Here is a 17,189-nt window from a genome sequence, read left to right on the forward strand (position 1 = left end):
ATAAGACCAAATACCCCACACTAAAGAAGCCCTCTGTCACATCTCAGGGACTCTCCTCCTCCCGACTTTGGGATCTGATCTAGAGGGATCAGATGCAAATGAACATCCAGGCATGATGATGCATGCTCATAATTCCAGAACTCTGGGAGGCTGAGGCAGGAAGACTGCAAGTTTCAGCTCAGCCTGTGCAACTTGGTGACTTAGGGTGACTCTGTCTCACCAAATTAAAAAAAAAACTTGCTCAGTACAAAGGTCCTGGGCTTAATCCTCAGTACTTGAAAAATAAATGCAAAGGAGGCTGCATTGGGAAATGCTGAAGTATTTATTTCACAGGGTGGGAGGCAGGGAGAAGGGTGGTCACCGAGAAGATGCCACCAGTGAGACACTGTGAACACCACACTGGGCAACGGGGCAACTATAGGGTTTGGTTCTGGGCAGGGTTGGCCAGAGACAGCAGTGGGGAGAGAGGTGGGATGTGGCAAAAGGGCACCGCATAGGCAAGGCCGAGCCAGGCCCCTGCCAGAGAGCCACTGACATGGGGCCAACCCCGCTTGCTTCTCAGCAGCTGTGGCCCCATCACATGAGCAATTAAGCAGCAAGCTCAAGGCCACACAGCGACATTTCCGCTCACAGCACACACTCAGACACACACACACCCTGCCACACACAGGGCACAGGCACACACGCTCGCATGCATGCACACACGTCCATATATTAACTCTGACTTATAAGTGCACCCTAACCAGAGGGCAATCAGAAAGCAAGGGTTACTGCTAAGAGGAGACAACTGCCTTTCCCTGTCACCTGCAGAGCTTGGGGTGAAATGCGCTGAGCACAAAGCATCTCAGGTTCCTGAGGCCCGTGGCTGGGGCGGCTTCCTCAGCCCTTCCCCACAGAGGGCCCTGCGGTGCCACAAGTCAGGACTCTGGGTCCCAGTGGCAGAGCTGCCCCGATCTGCTTCTGGCCTCCTGGCCCCTTGCAGCTAAGGCCACCATGCATGTGCGCCCGGCCCATTTCTGGCTCCCTATGGACCCAGGTAGGAGGGCAGTTCATGCCCACACGACCAGGGTAGGTAGCATCAGCTCCTTTGGGGCACCTCAGAAACTTCCAGAGCTGCAGCCCCCAAAGCCACCCCTGTGGGAAAGTTTGAGGGCTGTGGTTGTAAATGGGCATCTGAACAGAAGCAACTCAGAGGAAACAGTCTTAGGGCCTCACTGTCTCCTCTGGGTAAAGGGGAGCTATGATGTAGCTGAAGCCCCCGTCCCGCTGAGGGCCACAGTGGAATTCAGAAGCTGCTATGGCTGCAAAGGATGAAAGAGAGGAGGGGACCCTGCCAGGCCCAGGTCCTGATATTGGGGTGGAAGATGACACAGAAGAGATGCGGAGTCTTATCCTGTCCAGCCCACATCTGGGGTGCAGAAGATACAGCTCCTGGCTTCCCAGAGAAGGGCTGGGAACCTTTTCCAGGGTGCAGGAGCCTCGGGCAGCTGAATGCCTGAGAAGGACTTAAAGTCTTCATCCAGGGCCCCCTGCTGCCTTGAAGGGGCCCTAGAGGCCCGAGATCACCGGTTGGGCCCCTTCGGTCTCTCCACTGTGTGGCTGCTCTTGAGGACAGTTGGGCCCAGTCCTGGGTTGGGCTCTGGGAGCCTCAGCTTCTGCCAGCTACTTGATGGAGTTCTTAATTGTCCACCTCTGTCCTGTGCAGCCTCGGAGGATGAGGTCAATGCCAGCCAGGCCCCGGTTCTCCACCTCCAGGCAGCGCCCTGTGCCCTTATTCATGATGGCTCCGTTCTGGGAGGAGTAAGGAGGAGACAGAGAGATTCAGCCACCACAGTTCCCAGCATGTGGCTTCTCACGGGGAGCAAATTCCACCATTTCTCACACAGTGCAAGGGATCATGAGGGCCTCCTTTGGAGACCCTAAAGTCAGAACACACAAGGGGCGATGAAAATACACTTGATGTTTAAGTTTAAAAAAATGATTACAATAAAAGACATATGCCCACTAATCTCCCTCAAAATATGCCCTTTGCTTTGTACACACTGTTCTTGCCACTTTCTGAAGCAGTTCTGGAGTTCTCTTTCCTGAGTGTCTTTAACTCAGTGAGATCAAAATACAGTGAATGCTGCTGCCGAATGCCATCCAGCAGAAAGGCAGGCTTGTAAAAACATGACGGGTGTCCTCATCCATCATATCTACCTTTTTCACCAGATCTGCCACTGTGCAACTTCTGACTCTTCCACAGAGTCAAAATGACCATGAAAAGCAAACATTTTGAATGGACTCAGGACATTGAAGGAGCCAGGACAGTGCAACTAAGGACACTCACAAAACAGGACTCGCAGAACCACTTCAAAAAGTGACAAGAACAAAGGGATGAGTGTGATTGAAGTGAGGGAGAGTATTTCGAGGGTGATTCATGGGGATGTGTCTTTTACTGTACCATATTTAAAAAAAATTTAAACATTCACTGTATTTTCTGATGACATTGGGTAGATAGGCTGTACCAAGTTTGAGCAGCTGCACCAGGTTAGGTGCATTGGTGAGGATGGAGTCAGGATGGGGAATTTCCGTGATGTTTGTGATCTGAAGTTCTCAACCATGCTGGCTGAGGGTAGAGATTTCAGGGAAATCGTGATGGTCTCTGCCCTCTGGATTTATCAGAACTCAACTGGCCTGGCCCTAGTGTAGGAATCAGGAAGGCTGCCTCCCACAGAAATCCCTCACACTCCTGCCTGAGGGTGCTATAGGTCCCCAAGCCTGACTTGGACTGAGAGAGACCTGGGTTCCCGGCTCCACTTTGTTGGGGACCCCTGGGGAACCCAGGTTTTCCTCTGTTGCCCTATGCATAGCTCACCTACCTGGATGAAGTTCCAGCGCTTGTACAGGCTGCTCTTGACCTTGTCACAGTCGAGGAGCTGGGGGAGCCGACTCTTAGAGTTGTCCACCAGGCAGCGGGTGTCAGGCAGGAGTGTGGTGGTCCCCAGGGCGCCCAAGTGCAGGAAGCCTTCCTTGGTATATCGGGCGAGCTACAGAGACACCAGGGTGAAGGGGTAGAGGGAGGTGGGGGTAGAGGTGAGGCCAGGAGGGGAACAGTGGCTAAGATCCGCTGCCTAGTCTCTGCCTTATGTTAGTTCTGCTGCCTGTCCCATTTCTGTCCTAAACACACCCAATTCACATTGCCCAAAGACGCAATTCCCTGAAGCAGCATTCAACCTCAGAAGTGCTAAAAGAAATAAAAATGAAAACAACTGTGAGATGCCACATTCTAGAAAAGAGATTACTCTCATTTTGGCAAGGTGTTAGCCTAAGATGGGGAGCCTCACACAGTAAGGCTAGAGGAAGGGTAAATTATTCTAACCTTTCAAAAGTGGGACTTATAAATACATACATTGTTTTTAAAATGTTTATCACTTTTGACTCAATAAACCCTTTTCAGAAATCTATCCAAGGGGAATAATCAGAATTGTGAACAAAGGTTTATGCATGAGGTATTCATTGCAACATTATTTAAAATGGTGAAAAAAGCAAAAATAATAGGTGCAAAACATTCCCAGTGTGTGCTCTGTTCACACCTACTGCACTAAATGCAGGCAGGGTTTTGTAGATTGCAAAAATACCCACATTGCCCTTCTTCCTTCTACTCATTCTTGGTAATGGCTTTGGAGCAATTTCTACCATGCAGCACAATCTATTTTCCTATTCCTTGAATATTGGTTGGTCTCGTGACTTGCTTTGGCCAGTAGAATGTGGCAGATACACAGATGTGCTTGGTCCTAGACTAGAAGTTTGGCCTCCCAGGCTTCCATTCACTCTTGGAACCCTGTTGCTGCCATGACAATAGCTCAGGCAGGCCTCTGGAGAGACAGGTGACCCAACCAAAATCTGGTCAACTAGATGAAGCCAACATGGATCACAAAGCCCTCAGCCAACCTGCTTTCTGCCTCTAGGAGATGCAGGAATACATCCAGGCAAAATTAAGCCAGCCTAGTCCAGTTCACAAAACTATCCAGCTACCCTGTAGACTCATGAGCAATAATAAACCATATATTTGTTATGCAGCATTAGCTGACTGATACAGATGTGATGTTTCCTGGCAACCTTTCCCATGGCAGGGCCCATACTAGGCTAGAAGCCTCCTCCCTTGTTTTCCCTCTCTGGGAAGTTGAAAATCACCATTCTATCTAAAAATAAAAGAAACATTCACCCATCTTTCACACTATAGACCACCAAGTAATCAAAACGTGTGTAGAGGACCATGTTATTAATGTGGTGCATACCATCATTTAAAAACAGAAGCCAGATGTATTCAGTTAAACTCTGCAAACATGTTTTGAGGAGTTCTCTGAGAGCTCAGCCTGAGGACAGGCTTCTGGAAGTGGGATGGGGCTGTGTTCCTACCGAAAGATCCTAGTCCAGCTGCTGAGGACAACATGAGAGGCCAGCACAAGTCATCGTATTTGTTCCCATAAATCCTATGAACAAGGTGGTTTGTCAATCTAATACACACCTGATGCTACCAGCATATAGCGAAGACATGCTTTGCACTGATTCTAATATAGGAATAAGTAATGTAATTTTCATGACAGCACTGTGAGATAGGTTCTATCATGGTCTCCATTTTATAATTGAGGAAACTGAGGCATGAAGACATCTGCACACTTGGCTGTGTCTCCGTCTCTCTCTGTAGGTCTCTAGAGACTCAACAGCAGGCTGTCCTAGCCCAGCAACTGAGCAGCACAGGGCCTTCCCCCAGATTGCTGGGGGATCCCCGCCTTTTCCTCCAGAGCCCAGGCCCTTGTGCTCAGGAACGAAACAGGAAGCTCTCTGCGCAGGAACATAAGTGACTCTTCTCCGGTTGCTAAGACTCTCTGCAGGGGTTCTCATCTTTTGGTGAAAGCTACTCAAAAATCCTTGGCTCTGATCCCAAAAGGAGACCCTGCCTGCTCCCCTTAAGCAAGTGACGGGGAGTTTATTAAGTGCCCTTGAAAGTGATGCCATTAACATGCGCTCTACACCCAAATTAGTTCCAAATCAGAGTAATTGTTAGAGGCAAAATGGTAAGAACATCAGAAGCCCTTCCTCCTCCTCCCTAAACAATGTTTCCCTGAATATATTAAATTCACCAAATGCAAAGTGATGAATGACAGCAAGCTGCCTTTATGTTCAGGGGAAAGATATACACAGCTGCTTATTGAAATTAAGAATCAATCTATTATCCAGCAGGCAAATGAGCAGTGCTAAGAACATTAATTAACTGAGCATATATCTGACCCAGATGGTTAAAGTCTGAAGCTAAATGCCACCAGGAGTTAGAGGTTCTTCTTTCGGAGGTTTTTCGGACATGGAAACAATGAGGTCCACATGGCTAGGACCTGCAGAGGGCAAAGGGCAGCCCTGAGTCATGCAGGTGTTGGAGTGGGCTGGGGCAGGGGAAGAGGGCTTTGGTGGGATTTCCTTTTTGAGGAAGTCACCAAACATACTGGGTCAATATGCGTGGCCTCTGTGGGGGTGGCTGAGGTTCCAACACCTGGCTTCTTTTATGAGGAAGTCAGGCAGACGTCACTGTGGTTGGAGGATGATGGGGGTAAAGTTATGCAACAACAGATCTCACATTTGTTTTTGCTCCAAATGCAGAAGGTTGACCTGCTGTCAACCAAATCCCCCTGTTTTTGCCCCAGTCCTGGACTGGGTGCTTCCACAGTGCAACCTGCCTACCACGGCTGCTCAATCCCTCTTCTCCTTTCTTAGGTACAACTGCCATCTGACCTCAGCAGGCTTTCCTGCCTCTGAGACTTACTCCAGATCTTTCCCTGCTGGGAGATCAACCGACCGGCCTACCTTTGGGGTGCTCTGGCTTCCCCTTTCCAAGGTTGCTTCAGTGTGATTCTCTCCTCCCATGGTGTCTCTGCTAATCCTTCTGGCCCCTCTTGCCTTGGAGCCACACATTTCCAGGTGCTTTAGTGTCTCTTCAAGGCATGGGTGGATCTCAGTTTTCTGTCTTGACCATCTTAATCACCCATTTACCAGTTGAAAGGGGTTTGGTTGCTTCTACTGGCTATTGTGAACCACACTATTATGCACATTCATGTACAATGTTTTGTTCATGCACATTTTTTGTTTTTCCTGTGTGTGAATGTATGTTTCCAATTCTCTTTGTTGCTGCATCCTACAGTAATTCTCCATTTAACTCTTTGAAGAACTGTCAAACTAATTTTCAAAGTAGCTGCACCATTTTATACTTCCACCATCAATGAAAGGCAGCACCAATTTCTGCACACCCTGGCCAAATCTTGTCATTGTCTGCTTTAAAAAATGTTTTTAGCTATCTTAGTATTAAATAGCCAATATGCTTTTGATTTGCATTTTTCTAATGATTAATAACATTGAGCATCATTTCATGGGCTTTTTGGCCATATCTTCTTTGGAAAAATGTCTATTCGACCTTTTGGTCATTTTATTTCTTTATTTTTGATATTGAGTCTCACAAAGTTGATCAGGCTGGCCTTGAACTTAAAATCCTCCTGCCTCAACTTCTCTAGTTGCTGGAACTACAGTGTGCACCATTACATCTGGCAACCTTTTGCCCATTTAAATAAAATGCGTTGTCTTGAGGGGGCTGAGTTGTAAGAAATTCCCTATATATTCTGGTTAGTAGCCCTTTTGCAGGTATAAAATTTGCAAATATTTTCATCCATCGCGTGGGGTGTTTTTCTCTCTTTTTGGATAGTGTCTTTGAAGCATAAAAGTTTTTAATTTTCATGAAGTCCAATTTATCTGTTTTTGCTTTGACCACTTGTACTTTTGATGTCATATCTAAGAAACCACTGCCACATCCAAGGTCATGAAATTTTGCCCCTCCCTATGTTTTCTAAGACTTTTATCATTTTAGCTCTTGTATTTAGGTCTTTGATCCATTTTGACTTCTTTTTGTATGGGGTATAAGAGAAGGGCCCAAATACTTTCTTTTTCATGTGGCTATCTCATTGTCCCAGGGCCATTTGTTGAAAAGGCTGTTCTTTCCCTATTGAAGTATCTTGTCACTCTTGTCAAAAAACCATTGACTGTAAATGTGAGGATTTATTTCTGGGATTTCAGTATTATTCCATTGATCTCTATGTCTGTCTTTCTACTAGTACTACACTGTCTTGGTTATTATAGCTTATCAGTAAGTTTTAGAACTTGCATGTGTGAGTCTTCCAACTTAATTCTTCTTTTTCAATATTATGCTGGCTCTTCTGGGTCTCTTGCATTTTCATAAAAATTTTAGAATCAGCATTCCCATTTCAGCAAAGAAGACAGTTAGAATTTTGATAGGGACTGCACAGAAACTGTAGCTTAGTTTGGGGAATATTCCCATCTTGATGTTCAGTCTTCTTTCTTACTTTGTCTTATTTACTGTTTTTTTATTAGTACATGTTTGAGATATATAAATTTCCATCATCGGAAGTTGGTGCATGTATATATCGCATCTTAATTTTTTTTTTTACTTCTTCCCCTTCTCTCTATCCTCTCTCCCTGCATCTCTTGATCCCTTTCCATCTACAGGAGGTCTACCTCCCTGTCTTCTGTTATTTTGGTCTTTAAATTATTTATGCTTTGAATTTCTCATGTAAGGGAAGTCATAAATAATTAACCTTCTGTGTCTGATTTATTTCACTTAGCACTATGGTCAAAAGAGTTAAAGACATCATATTACAGTGATATACAAATCCTCATGGTTATAGCAGAACAACTAATATTCAGCCCTCTAATCTGTGAACACCAGATATCTTTTTCAGTTGGAATTTCAATTTTTTCAACATTGTTTTGCAGTTTTCAGTGTATAAGTCTTTCCCATTGTTGGTTCAATTTATTCCCAAGCATTTTATCCTTTTTTTGATGCTACTGTACATGGTATAGCTTCATAAATCCCTCGGTCAGAATACCCATTGCTAGTGTAAGCAGTGTCTTTAAGACACTTCTGTGACCACACACAGCCACTGTGGTACCTCATGGTCTCTCCGAGCTATGGACTCTGCCGGATTCCCGGCTTCCTGCCTTCACAGGGCCATGGCCAGGTGCTGACTGGCCATGCCCACTGCAAGCCCTGTTCTAAATGTGCCTGGGCCTCATGTATATTTTTATGGGCCCCCATCAGCCACTGCCCTTCCCACCCTTCCCATTCTCATCCTTCCTCACTCTTCAGCCCAGTGTTCCGGAACCTCACTGCCATCAAAGAGTCTGACCTCCCACTTGGCTGAGAACCTGTCTGCCCTACTCCTCAAAACCTGTCTTCCTTCCCCTTTCCCCAAGTCCTCCAGTTCCCAATCTGCAAGTACCACAGGCCATTACCTCTCTCTCTTGTTCAGTTTTTCAATCAAGCTATAAACATGAACAGATCTCTGTGCCCAGAAAAATCTTCCCCAATCACAGCCGCAGTCATCTCCTAATCTAGCCCCCAGATCTTCCCTCTTATTCCTTCATGCCTTACAGACTGGTTCCTATCATCATGCCTTCATTGATCTCTCACGGGTCACAGGATCCATGAATTATCAGCTTCAGTTGTTTTCTTGCTGTGCCCCAACTATGGGACAGACACTGTGCTGGGTTCCAGTGATATAGCCTCCCCTTTCACGGAGATCTTTCTGTGCCCAGGGCTTTCCAGAGCACCCCTATGCCAACTGGGCAAATTATGCCAACTTTCTGTTTCCAAACAACCTGTTTCCTCAGTTCTAAATTTGCATATCTAAAAACCTACTTGACAAATGACTTGGATGTCCAAAAGGCATTTCAAGTTTACATAATCAAAATTGAACTCATCCTTCAGTGTTTTCAACACCTTCCACATATTCATCCAGCATCTGTTCCATCTCAGAGGCAGTAACTCCATCCTTCCCGTTGCTTAGACCAAACACTTCAGCTTCCTCTTATACTTGCCTCTTTCTCTGACCTTCCTGTTCAGTCATGGATATGAATATCCATGAATATCCAGACTCCATCTCCACTGCTGTCTCCCTTTTCCTAGCCATCTTCATCTCTTGACTTGGTCAGTCTAATGAACTCCTAACTTGTCCCCCAGCTCCTACCAGTCTTTCAGCAATGTCATCATCAGAATGGTTGCTTTTAAAATATTATATTATTAAAATTATGTTGCTTTATTTTAATTTTCATGAGATGAGATCTGGCTGTGTTGCTCAGGTTGGTCTCAAACTCATGGGATTAACTGATCCTCCTGCCTCAGTCTCTTGAGTAGCTGGTCCAACAGGTATGTGCCACCATGCTTGGCTTAAAATTATATTACTTTCAATTGGATCATGATCATGCCATTCCTCTGCTCCAAATCTTCCAAGGGCTTCCTATCTCAATCAAAACAGAAGTCCAAAATCTTTACAATGGAACGAAAGACTGAGCACATGCTAGCAAGCGCTCTCTGAGCTCAATTCCCACCACTCTGTCTTTGCTCCCTCTATGCCAGCCACACAGGGCTCCTTGCCGAGCTGTCAACAGGCTACACAAGCTCCTATTAGAGCTTCCAGCCTGGATGTTCCTTCTCTCCCAAGTGCTCTTCTCTCTGATATTTAAATGGCTCTTTTCCTGATCTCTTTCAAGTTTCTACTTAAAATGTCACATTCTTGGTGAGGCTTTCCCATGGCCAACTTATTTAAATCTTTACTTCTAACAAATGGTTAAAACTCCTTTGCTCCCCAAATTAGACATTAGTTTTATGCTTTTATGCAAGAGATTCTGCATTCATTTACGTGATTATGAATTTCTTTATAATTCTCTCAAGGTATTCTTCTGGAGTCATTCTCCTGCTTCTTGAAGTAGTTCCTTTGGTGACTGTCATGGCAAACAGATTTTATCTGAAAACGTCTCAGGGAAATTTTTTATGCAGCAAAAGCTCACTGATACAAGCACTTTCTTGGTAGACTAAAAGAGTTTTAAAATTATGTTTGCTGTAGTTTCTACAGAATCTAGCTAGATGGTAGTGGGGAGGTCTTTCAAAGTTTCTAGTCTGCTCTATTCTTGGACGTGATCTCATTATCTTCTCTCTGTATGCTCAAAAACATTACAGGCAAGACAATGTGTAATTTGTCACCTGAGAATGATGCTTGTTGTCACCAAGGTAATCCTGCTGGTGGAGGAGAAGCACGTGCTCACACATCGTGTGCCCTAGTGAGTAACTGATGTCTAATGCTTCCTTCTCCGGGTTTATGCCTGCCTGAAAGCTGTTGATTTAAACTCCTCTAGTCATGGCCAACACAAAACCAGAGGCCAGATCTCTCTTTAGAGAGTCTTGCAGACTTGAATCTCCCTTCTCCCCTCTCCCATCCTCCCAATCTCACAAAGTTACCAGACTTCCAATTCCTGCCTCCTCATGTGTCTTTCCTGTTTTCTCTTAAATTCCAGCTGTGGCAATTCTGAGACCTGAGGCACTGCTGCAGTACCTTTGTAAGTGGTGTTCTCCCACTTCCAGATCCCCTCGGCTTCCAGATTCCCTACCGGGTCCTGCAGCCCAATCAGTCCCTGTCTCACTCAACCTTCTTGTTGGTCCCACTGACTGTCAAATTAAGCATAAAGTTTTTACTGTGATTGTCCCCTATAAGGCTCAATTTACCAGCTTAGTTTTTCAGGCTTAATTCTTGGTTTCCTGGCTTAGACTGATAGACCACTTGGCCTACCTTGGCTGCCTGCCTGCCTTCCTTCCTTCCTTCCTTCCTTCCTCTCCCTCTTCCTTTCTCTCTCTCTCTCTCTTCTCTCTCTCTCTCTGCCTTGTAGTAGGGATTAAACCCATGACATCTGCACAAAGTTATAGCCCTACAGCCCTTATTTTATTGTACTATTATTTTTAATTTTGAGACAGGCTCTTCCTCAATCGCTAAGCTTCCCAGGTTGGGCTTGAACCTGTAATCCTCCTGCTTCAGCCTTCCACAGTGCTGGGATGACAGGCAAGTGCCATCATGCTGGCTGACTTGAGGTTTCTCAAAATCAATCAACAATCCAGCCTGCCTTCCCTGGGTAACCCTGCCCTTTCCTTTTCCCATTCTCACTGGCTCCTTAAAGGTAATGACTTTCACGTACATAGTTGTATTTCACGTACCTTTCTTCCATGTGGGTTTTGGTTATGGTTGTTGTTTTAAGGACACCAGTATCATATCTATTTTTATACAGCACAAGGACCAAGAAAAGTATGTTGCAGAAAGCAAATGCTGTGTAAATGCTTTTTGAATTGAAGGGGATTATTCTAGGTTTGGCTGCTGGGCCCAAGAGGGGAAGGGAACATTATTATCCATGACTCTAATGCACTAGGGAAAAAAAACCCCCCTCTGTGCCCAAATACAATTAATTCTCATTTAGGAGAAAAAGGAATTTTCTATTTGAGATGATCCAAGAGACACACACAAGTATTAACCCAAATTTAACAGCCTTGAGGGAAAACAAAAATATGCAAGTTACAGCCAGATAAACAAAAAAACAGACAAACAATTGCAGAATGACTTTGGAACACAACAAAATCCATTACATTGTCAATAAAAACATGGCTTGCAATTGCTTTACTATTAAGGGTCTCTCTCATCACTTTAAAATCAGGCTCAGTCAACGTAAAAACATATGGTAAGTGAAAAATGTAGTTTTCTCACCTTTCTCCCTGGAGACAGAGAGATGTGTTTCATTGATTCAAACCTGCTTTGGGGTAAAATTTATTTGTTTGTTGTTTGGCTGAAGGCCACAAGCAGTTTCTTATGACTGCATGAATGTATATATATTCCTAATATCAAAAGGACTTTGTCCTGCTCTTTTCTGAGCGTGATAGAAACTGGACCAAGCAAAGGAAGAGGGAGCCCAGAAATGGCAGGAGCCTTTCAAACTGGCCTGAGAGCCAAGATCCAGCCCCCGGTGTGGAGGACACAGGCGGGAATCGTCTCTGTCCCCACTGTGCTTTGACATTTACAGAGGACTCTGCCTTTGGCGAATCCCAGTGACAGATCCCAATCTGAATATGGAAAAAATGTTGTCTCCAAGTGGCTGGCCGGCAGATGCCCGAGCCAAAAAGGCAGAGCAAAGAAAGTGTGCGGAATCTGTAGGGCACAGAAATGCTCTACGTCTTGATTAGGAGGCTGCTTCACAGATGTGCACACCTGTCTAGTCATCAACTCATGTCCTTTCAATGGTGTCCTTTACTGTACTTACCTTCCAGTTCCATAAAGTTGATTTAGAAATATATCCAACTGCTAGAAAGCATGCCATGGAGCCAGGTGTTCTGCAGAACTGGCCAGTGCCTGGGGGTCAGCATGGTCCCCAGGTCCTCCCCCAAGCAAATGTCTCCCTCCCACCACCTGACATTTGTTAGGTATTTCAGAGCCCCCACAGAGCAAGCCCCCTCCTCTCCTTTCCCTCTGCCCCACTCTGGCCACAAGGAACAGGGAACTTCTGCATAACTAAGGCATGACCTCCCTTTGTTAGTGACTTTCTGCCTAGTTAAGGTCCTTCTGCCCCACCGGTTTCGTGGTCAGATGTTCCAGTAAGATAGGGGCTTCTCAAAAGCGGTGACTCCATCCCCCTGACCGAAACCTGTTGCTACATACCCCTGCCCCAATTACCCACCTCCCCCCACCAATGGACTAGTGCTCTCCCTCCTGCAAGTTCCCTATATAAGCTTCCAGCTCAGCCCATGCAGTCGCTGGTCTCCATTCTGTGAGTCAGCCCAGCAGGCTGCAGACTGCCGCCCCAATAAAGCTTGCTTGAATGTCCGTGTGTGCCCCCTTTCTTCGGCGACCCTTTCAACATTATGCTAGATTCAAGCACTAAGTTTCCCCAAAATGCACTCGTTACTTAGGGCGAATGTGGAGAGACATTTATGCCAAAATCTCTAGACTGATTTCCCCACAGGAGAGTGTGCAAATCACGGCAATGAGAACGTGGGATGGGAGGACTGGAGGGGGCAGGATCTGGCCCAGGTGGCCTGTGGTGGCAGTGGGGAGCCTGTTGGCGTGGGGAGCCACAGGACAAGGACTGGAGGAGCCAAGCTGGAGAGGGGCAGTAAGCAGCTCAGTCCCAGGGATCAGGTGCAACTTCCCAGGCCTGCCTTCGAAGCTCACCCCGACTGCTCAGCTGGTTAGGGAAGCAGACTCTATCTCTCTTCTTAGGCCAATCTAAGTGAAATTTGTACCATGGCCTGACAGCCTCTTCATTTGCCAACTGTTCCTGGCTCTATGTTGTGTCATCAAGAGGCAAGAGAGAAGAATGGTTAAGGGCTGGGATTCTGGGATCTACCTAAAAATAAATCCCAGGTCTGCCACTTATTGGACTTTTGCCTTCATTCCTTCCCTCCCTCCCTCTTCTTTGTCATACTGGGGATTAAATCCAGGACCTTTGCACTGAGCTACATCCCCAGCCTTTTTTAAAATTTTGAGACAGGGTCTCACTGAGTCACTAAGTTGCTCAGGTTGGGCTTGAACTTGTGATCTTGAACTTGTGATCTCAGCCTCCTAGAGTGCTGGGATGACAGGTGTGCGCCACCAGGCCTGGCTTACTGGATAGTCTTATGGCTCTGGCCCACTTACTTTATCTGTAAGAGACTCTGTTTCCTCATCTTTAACGTGGGAATAATTATAGGGTTACTGCTAAGAGTAGTTATGGAGATTCCAGAAATGAACAAGAAGGAGGTGCATAGGAGGTCACTGTCATTTCCCTGACCTCAGTTGCCACTGCAGAACTGGGACTTTGTTCTTGCATCACCACGATCTTCCTCTGCTTCTCGCAGATTCCAGGATGACATCACACAGCCGGTACTTCCTGGCACAGCACCCAGGCCCTCTGAGCATCCCCCTTGCTTCCAGAGGCCCTGTCCAAGCGTCAATGGGCCCAGTGCTTCAACAACTGTACTAGCAGCTGGGTGCCCTGGGGCCCCCATCCCCGCTTGGTCAGGTTTGGTCTGTGGGGTGCTAGCATTGTACCTGCCCTGCTCAGCTCCTGCTGGCCTCCTCCCCACCCTCTCTTGGTTTCCCTGGTTTGGTCCATGTCACATGTGTCCTTGATGCCTGGAAGGGACCAGATGCTTTGGACTGCACTTAGTATCCTGGCCCCATCCTGATGCAACCCCAATGGTCCACCCATAGCCTGGGTCCCTGGACTCACTGCCCCATTGCATCTCTCAGGGGGACAGGTGGAGAGGGAAGAGCTCTGCCTGTTTCCTGCTTCCAAGAAAACTGCTTAATGCCAGCCTCAACCACACCCAACCTTAATGGAGGCATGAGAGAGGCTTGGGCTACATTCACATGTGACAGCCCCTGTGTAGATGCTCTGGGACATCCCCAGCCCCTGCGATTTGTGGTCCAGGTCCCCAGCATCACCACACACCCACAATACCCCAGGTGGTGTTCAGGGTCCGTCTGTCCATGTGATGTTATTTAGCCACAACACTGGCCTTGCAAAAGTTGGGGTACTCCCCCTTTTAACTCCCACTGAAGAATCTGCTTTTCCATTCCCACTGGGAAGCTGGCTCTTCCCCTTCACTCTGTTCCCATCATGCTGAAGTCTCCTATTGTCCACGGGGACCAGGGACCAAGAGCATTAAGTTGGAGCCCTGCTGGGCTGTGTCCCACATGGGGTCGCCCCACAGGTGCAACACCGGCCCCCACCAAGCACTAAGGCCGCTTCTCCAGCAGCTGCTAATACACCACTGAGCACACTTCACAAAGGAAAACAAACAGACTTGTAGATAATCCACCATGTGCTACGCCCTTGTCAACCAAAGCGTATTTCCTCAGAAGAACATTCTTTGCTGGGATTGGAGGCTTGTAGTACTGTGAGCTTTGCTAAGTGAGCTAGAAATCTTAGTTCTCGGAAGGGTAACCCTGGGCTGACAGGTCGGTGGACTTCAACACATTTCTGTGGAGGGCAGCCCATACATTTCTCTCACGAATAAAACAAAGTAGCCTATATTTCTGTGCAACGTCCTGTACTTTGACTCAGGGGAAATACATGGTGTGGTAGTTTTGTTCCAACTAAAATGAGGGAACATCTACTTTCTGAGCATTAATCCTCAGGGTCTGCTGGATTTGCCATGAATGTTTTAGAAATTCAAGTCGTTCCTTTCTGTTGGGTCTTAACCCCCCCACTTCCTGTGTGCCCTCACCTGCCATGGCCTGCTGGCCCCCTCACTGCCTGCCCTCTTCCTGCACAGGGAGCTTCTTGGAAGAGTGTTCTCCATCTGCCTCCACCCCATCATCCAGTGCCCACTCCACCCTGGCTTCCTTTCTCACTCCACGGAAAGGAAGCTCTCTCTCACGGTGGATTTGCGGCTCCAGCTAATGCGGTGTCTTTATGAGCCCCCAACCCCCGAGAAGCAGGATTTGACTCTGCCATTCTTTGGTTGATGCGATACCTGCCTTTCTAGCATGAGCCGCTCTGACTCTGTTTTCCACTACGTGTGGGGCCATGTCAGGGGCCCACATATGTGCTGGAATCCTAGCAGCTCTGTCCCAGCTCAAGTATGTTCAGCTCCCTGGAAGATCTCACTACTGGGATTCCCAAAGTGCCTCTCCCCAAACAAACAATGGCCCCAGGAGAACTCATGACTTCACCAACCTGTGTTCCAAATCTCAGCAAATGGCACCACTACCCACCTATTAAACCAGGGCCTTGAGTATCACCTGTGCCCCAACCATCCCGTTCCCTGGGCCTTTTGATTATCATCTCCCACCAACCCGACCTCCTAAACAGTTTTCAAACCATTTTTTGGCAAAGCAGTTTTTCACTTACAAAAGAGTTGCAAAAATATCACAAAGAGTTGCCATAACTCCTTCACCCAGTTTATCCTACAACCAACACCGTGTGTAACCATCATATAATTAGCAAGGCCAGGAAATCAACATCCTATTAACTAATCTACACTTCTCTAGTTTGCCTTTTGTGTCTTCTTTCTCTCTTAGGACTCAAACCAAGATTTCAAAATGCGTGTTGTCATGTCTCCTTACGCCCTTCTACAGGAGGCAGTTTCTCCATCTTTGCTGTCTTCAATGACTTGGCCCCTCTTAAAGAGCTCTGGCAATTATTTTGTAGAATGTCCCTTGACTTTGGTCTGTCTGATGCTCTCTCTGAGATAGTTCAGCATTTCTAGGGAAAAAAAAGTCACAGAAGGGGAATGCACCCATGTTCCTATTAGGGGAACATGGGATGTTTTACTACTGGTGAAATCCACCTCATTCCCTTGATTATGTTAATGTCTTGTGTTTCTTACTTGTGAAGTTACCATTTCCCCTTTACAGAGGAAGATTCCTTGGAACTTGCACAAGCATCTTGGTTTTTCATCATATTTTCACCCACTCAATTTATCACCCATTAACAGTTCTGGACTGCACAAATTACAACCATGATGATTGTAAAATGATGATTTTCTATTTTCCATATCCCGTTTACACTTATCCTGTCTCTGAGATCCCAGAATCCAACATCTAGGCTTTGAAAACTGGACTTTGTCATTTCTATGAACTTGAACAAGAAGTCACTCATCTGACCTAACAGGACTCAGCCTCCTTCTTTGTAAACAGAGATGTACCATCCGTCTCACAGATACGTGACAAAGGTTAAGTAAAATAATATATTTAGAGCACCTGGCATAATTTCTGGCCTGTAGAGACTCAACACAAAGTGTTGACTTTCTTTTCCCATTCCCCACAAACATTGGTCCTATAAAGAATGACCTTTTCGACTGAAGTTTGTGGAATAAGGTTGACCTATCATGTGATTCAGAGTGCCTGTCGGGCACAATAAGAGACAGAAAGTATGTGTCTCTTAGCATCGCCATGGAAGAACTCACTTTGTGGCAGGATGTATGTAAAGTGTTGTTTACTGATTTTTGGTTGCATTAAGACCCAAGGATCAATCAAAGGCCCTCATGAGCCTGCTTGGCTTTGGTCAGCACCTAGATTACTGTGGCAGTGGATTAGTGGCCTCATTCCCCAAAAAACATGACGTGACAGAGCGTAGAGGTGCTAGATTGGACCTGTGGCTGGCCACATGTCCACCATGGTGAAACCTCCTTTCCTGCTTATGGCCAAACCCAGACCCAGGCTCTGCAGGAATTTTACTCATCAAGTTTGGGAGCAGAAACATGCAGTCAAGGTAATCGATGGGAGTCCCTGAAAGTGTGTCCTATCACCTAGGATACTCAGCTCCAACACACAGGAAGGAAGCTGTGAGGT

General features: G+C 46.4%; 1 protein-coding gene across 1 annotated transcript in view; it reads right to left on the reverse strand.

Annotated features, from left to right (window-relative positions):
- Window positions 1-303: 303 nt before the first annotated feature.
- The window catches only part of Galnt17 (polypeptide N-acetylgalactosaminyltransferase 17), a 488,817-nt gene continuing 471,931 nt past the window's right edge, over window positions 304-17,189 (reverse strand). Inside the window, exons 10-11 of the mRNA XM_004840005.4 lie at window positions 2,862-3,029; window positions 304-1,791 (exon numbers count right to left, since the gene is read on the reverse strand). Coding sequence (XP_004840062.1) covers window positions 1,663-1,791; window positions 2,862-3,029 — 297 coding nt within the window. The 3' untranslated portion in view covers window positions 304-1,662. The remainder of the gene's footprint in view (window positions 1,792-2,861; window positions 3,030-17,189) is intronic.

This window comes from Heterocephalus glaber, unplaced genomic scaffold (assembly GCF_053883595.1).
Source record: "Heterocephalus glaber isolate CG9 unplaced genomic scaffold, H.glaber_assembly_v1.0 deba00001610, whole genome shotgun sequence".
Classification (NCBI taxonomy): domain Eukaryota; kingdom Metazoa; phylum Chordata; class Mammalia; order Rodentia; family Bathyergidae; genus Heterocephalus; species Heterocephalus glaber.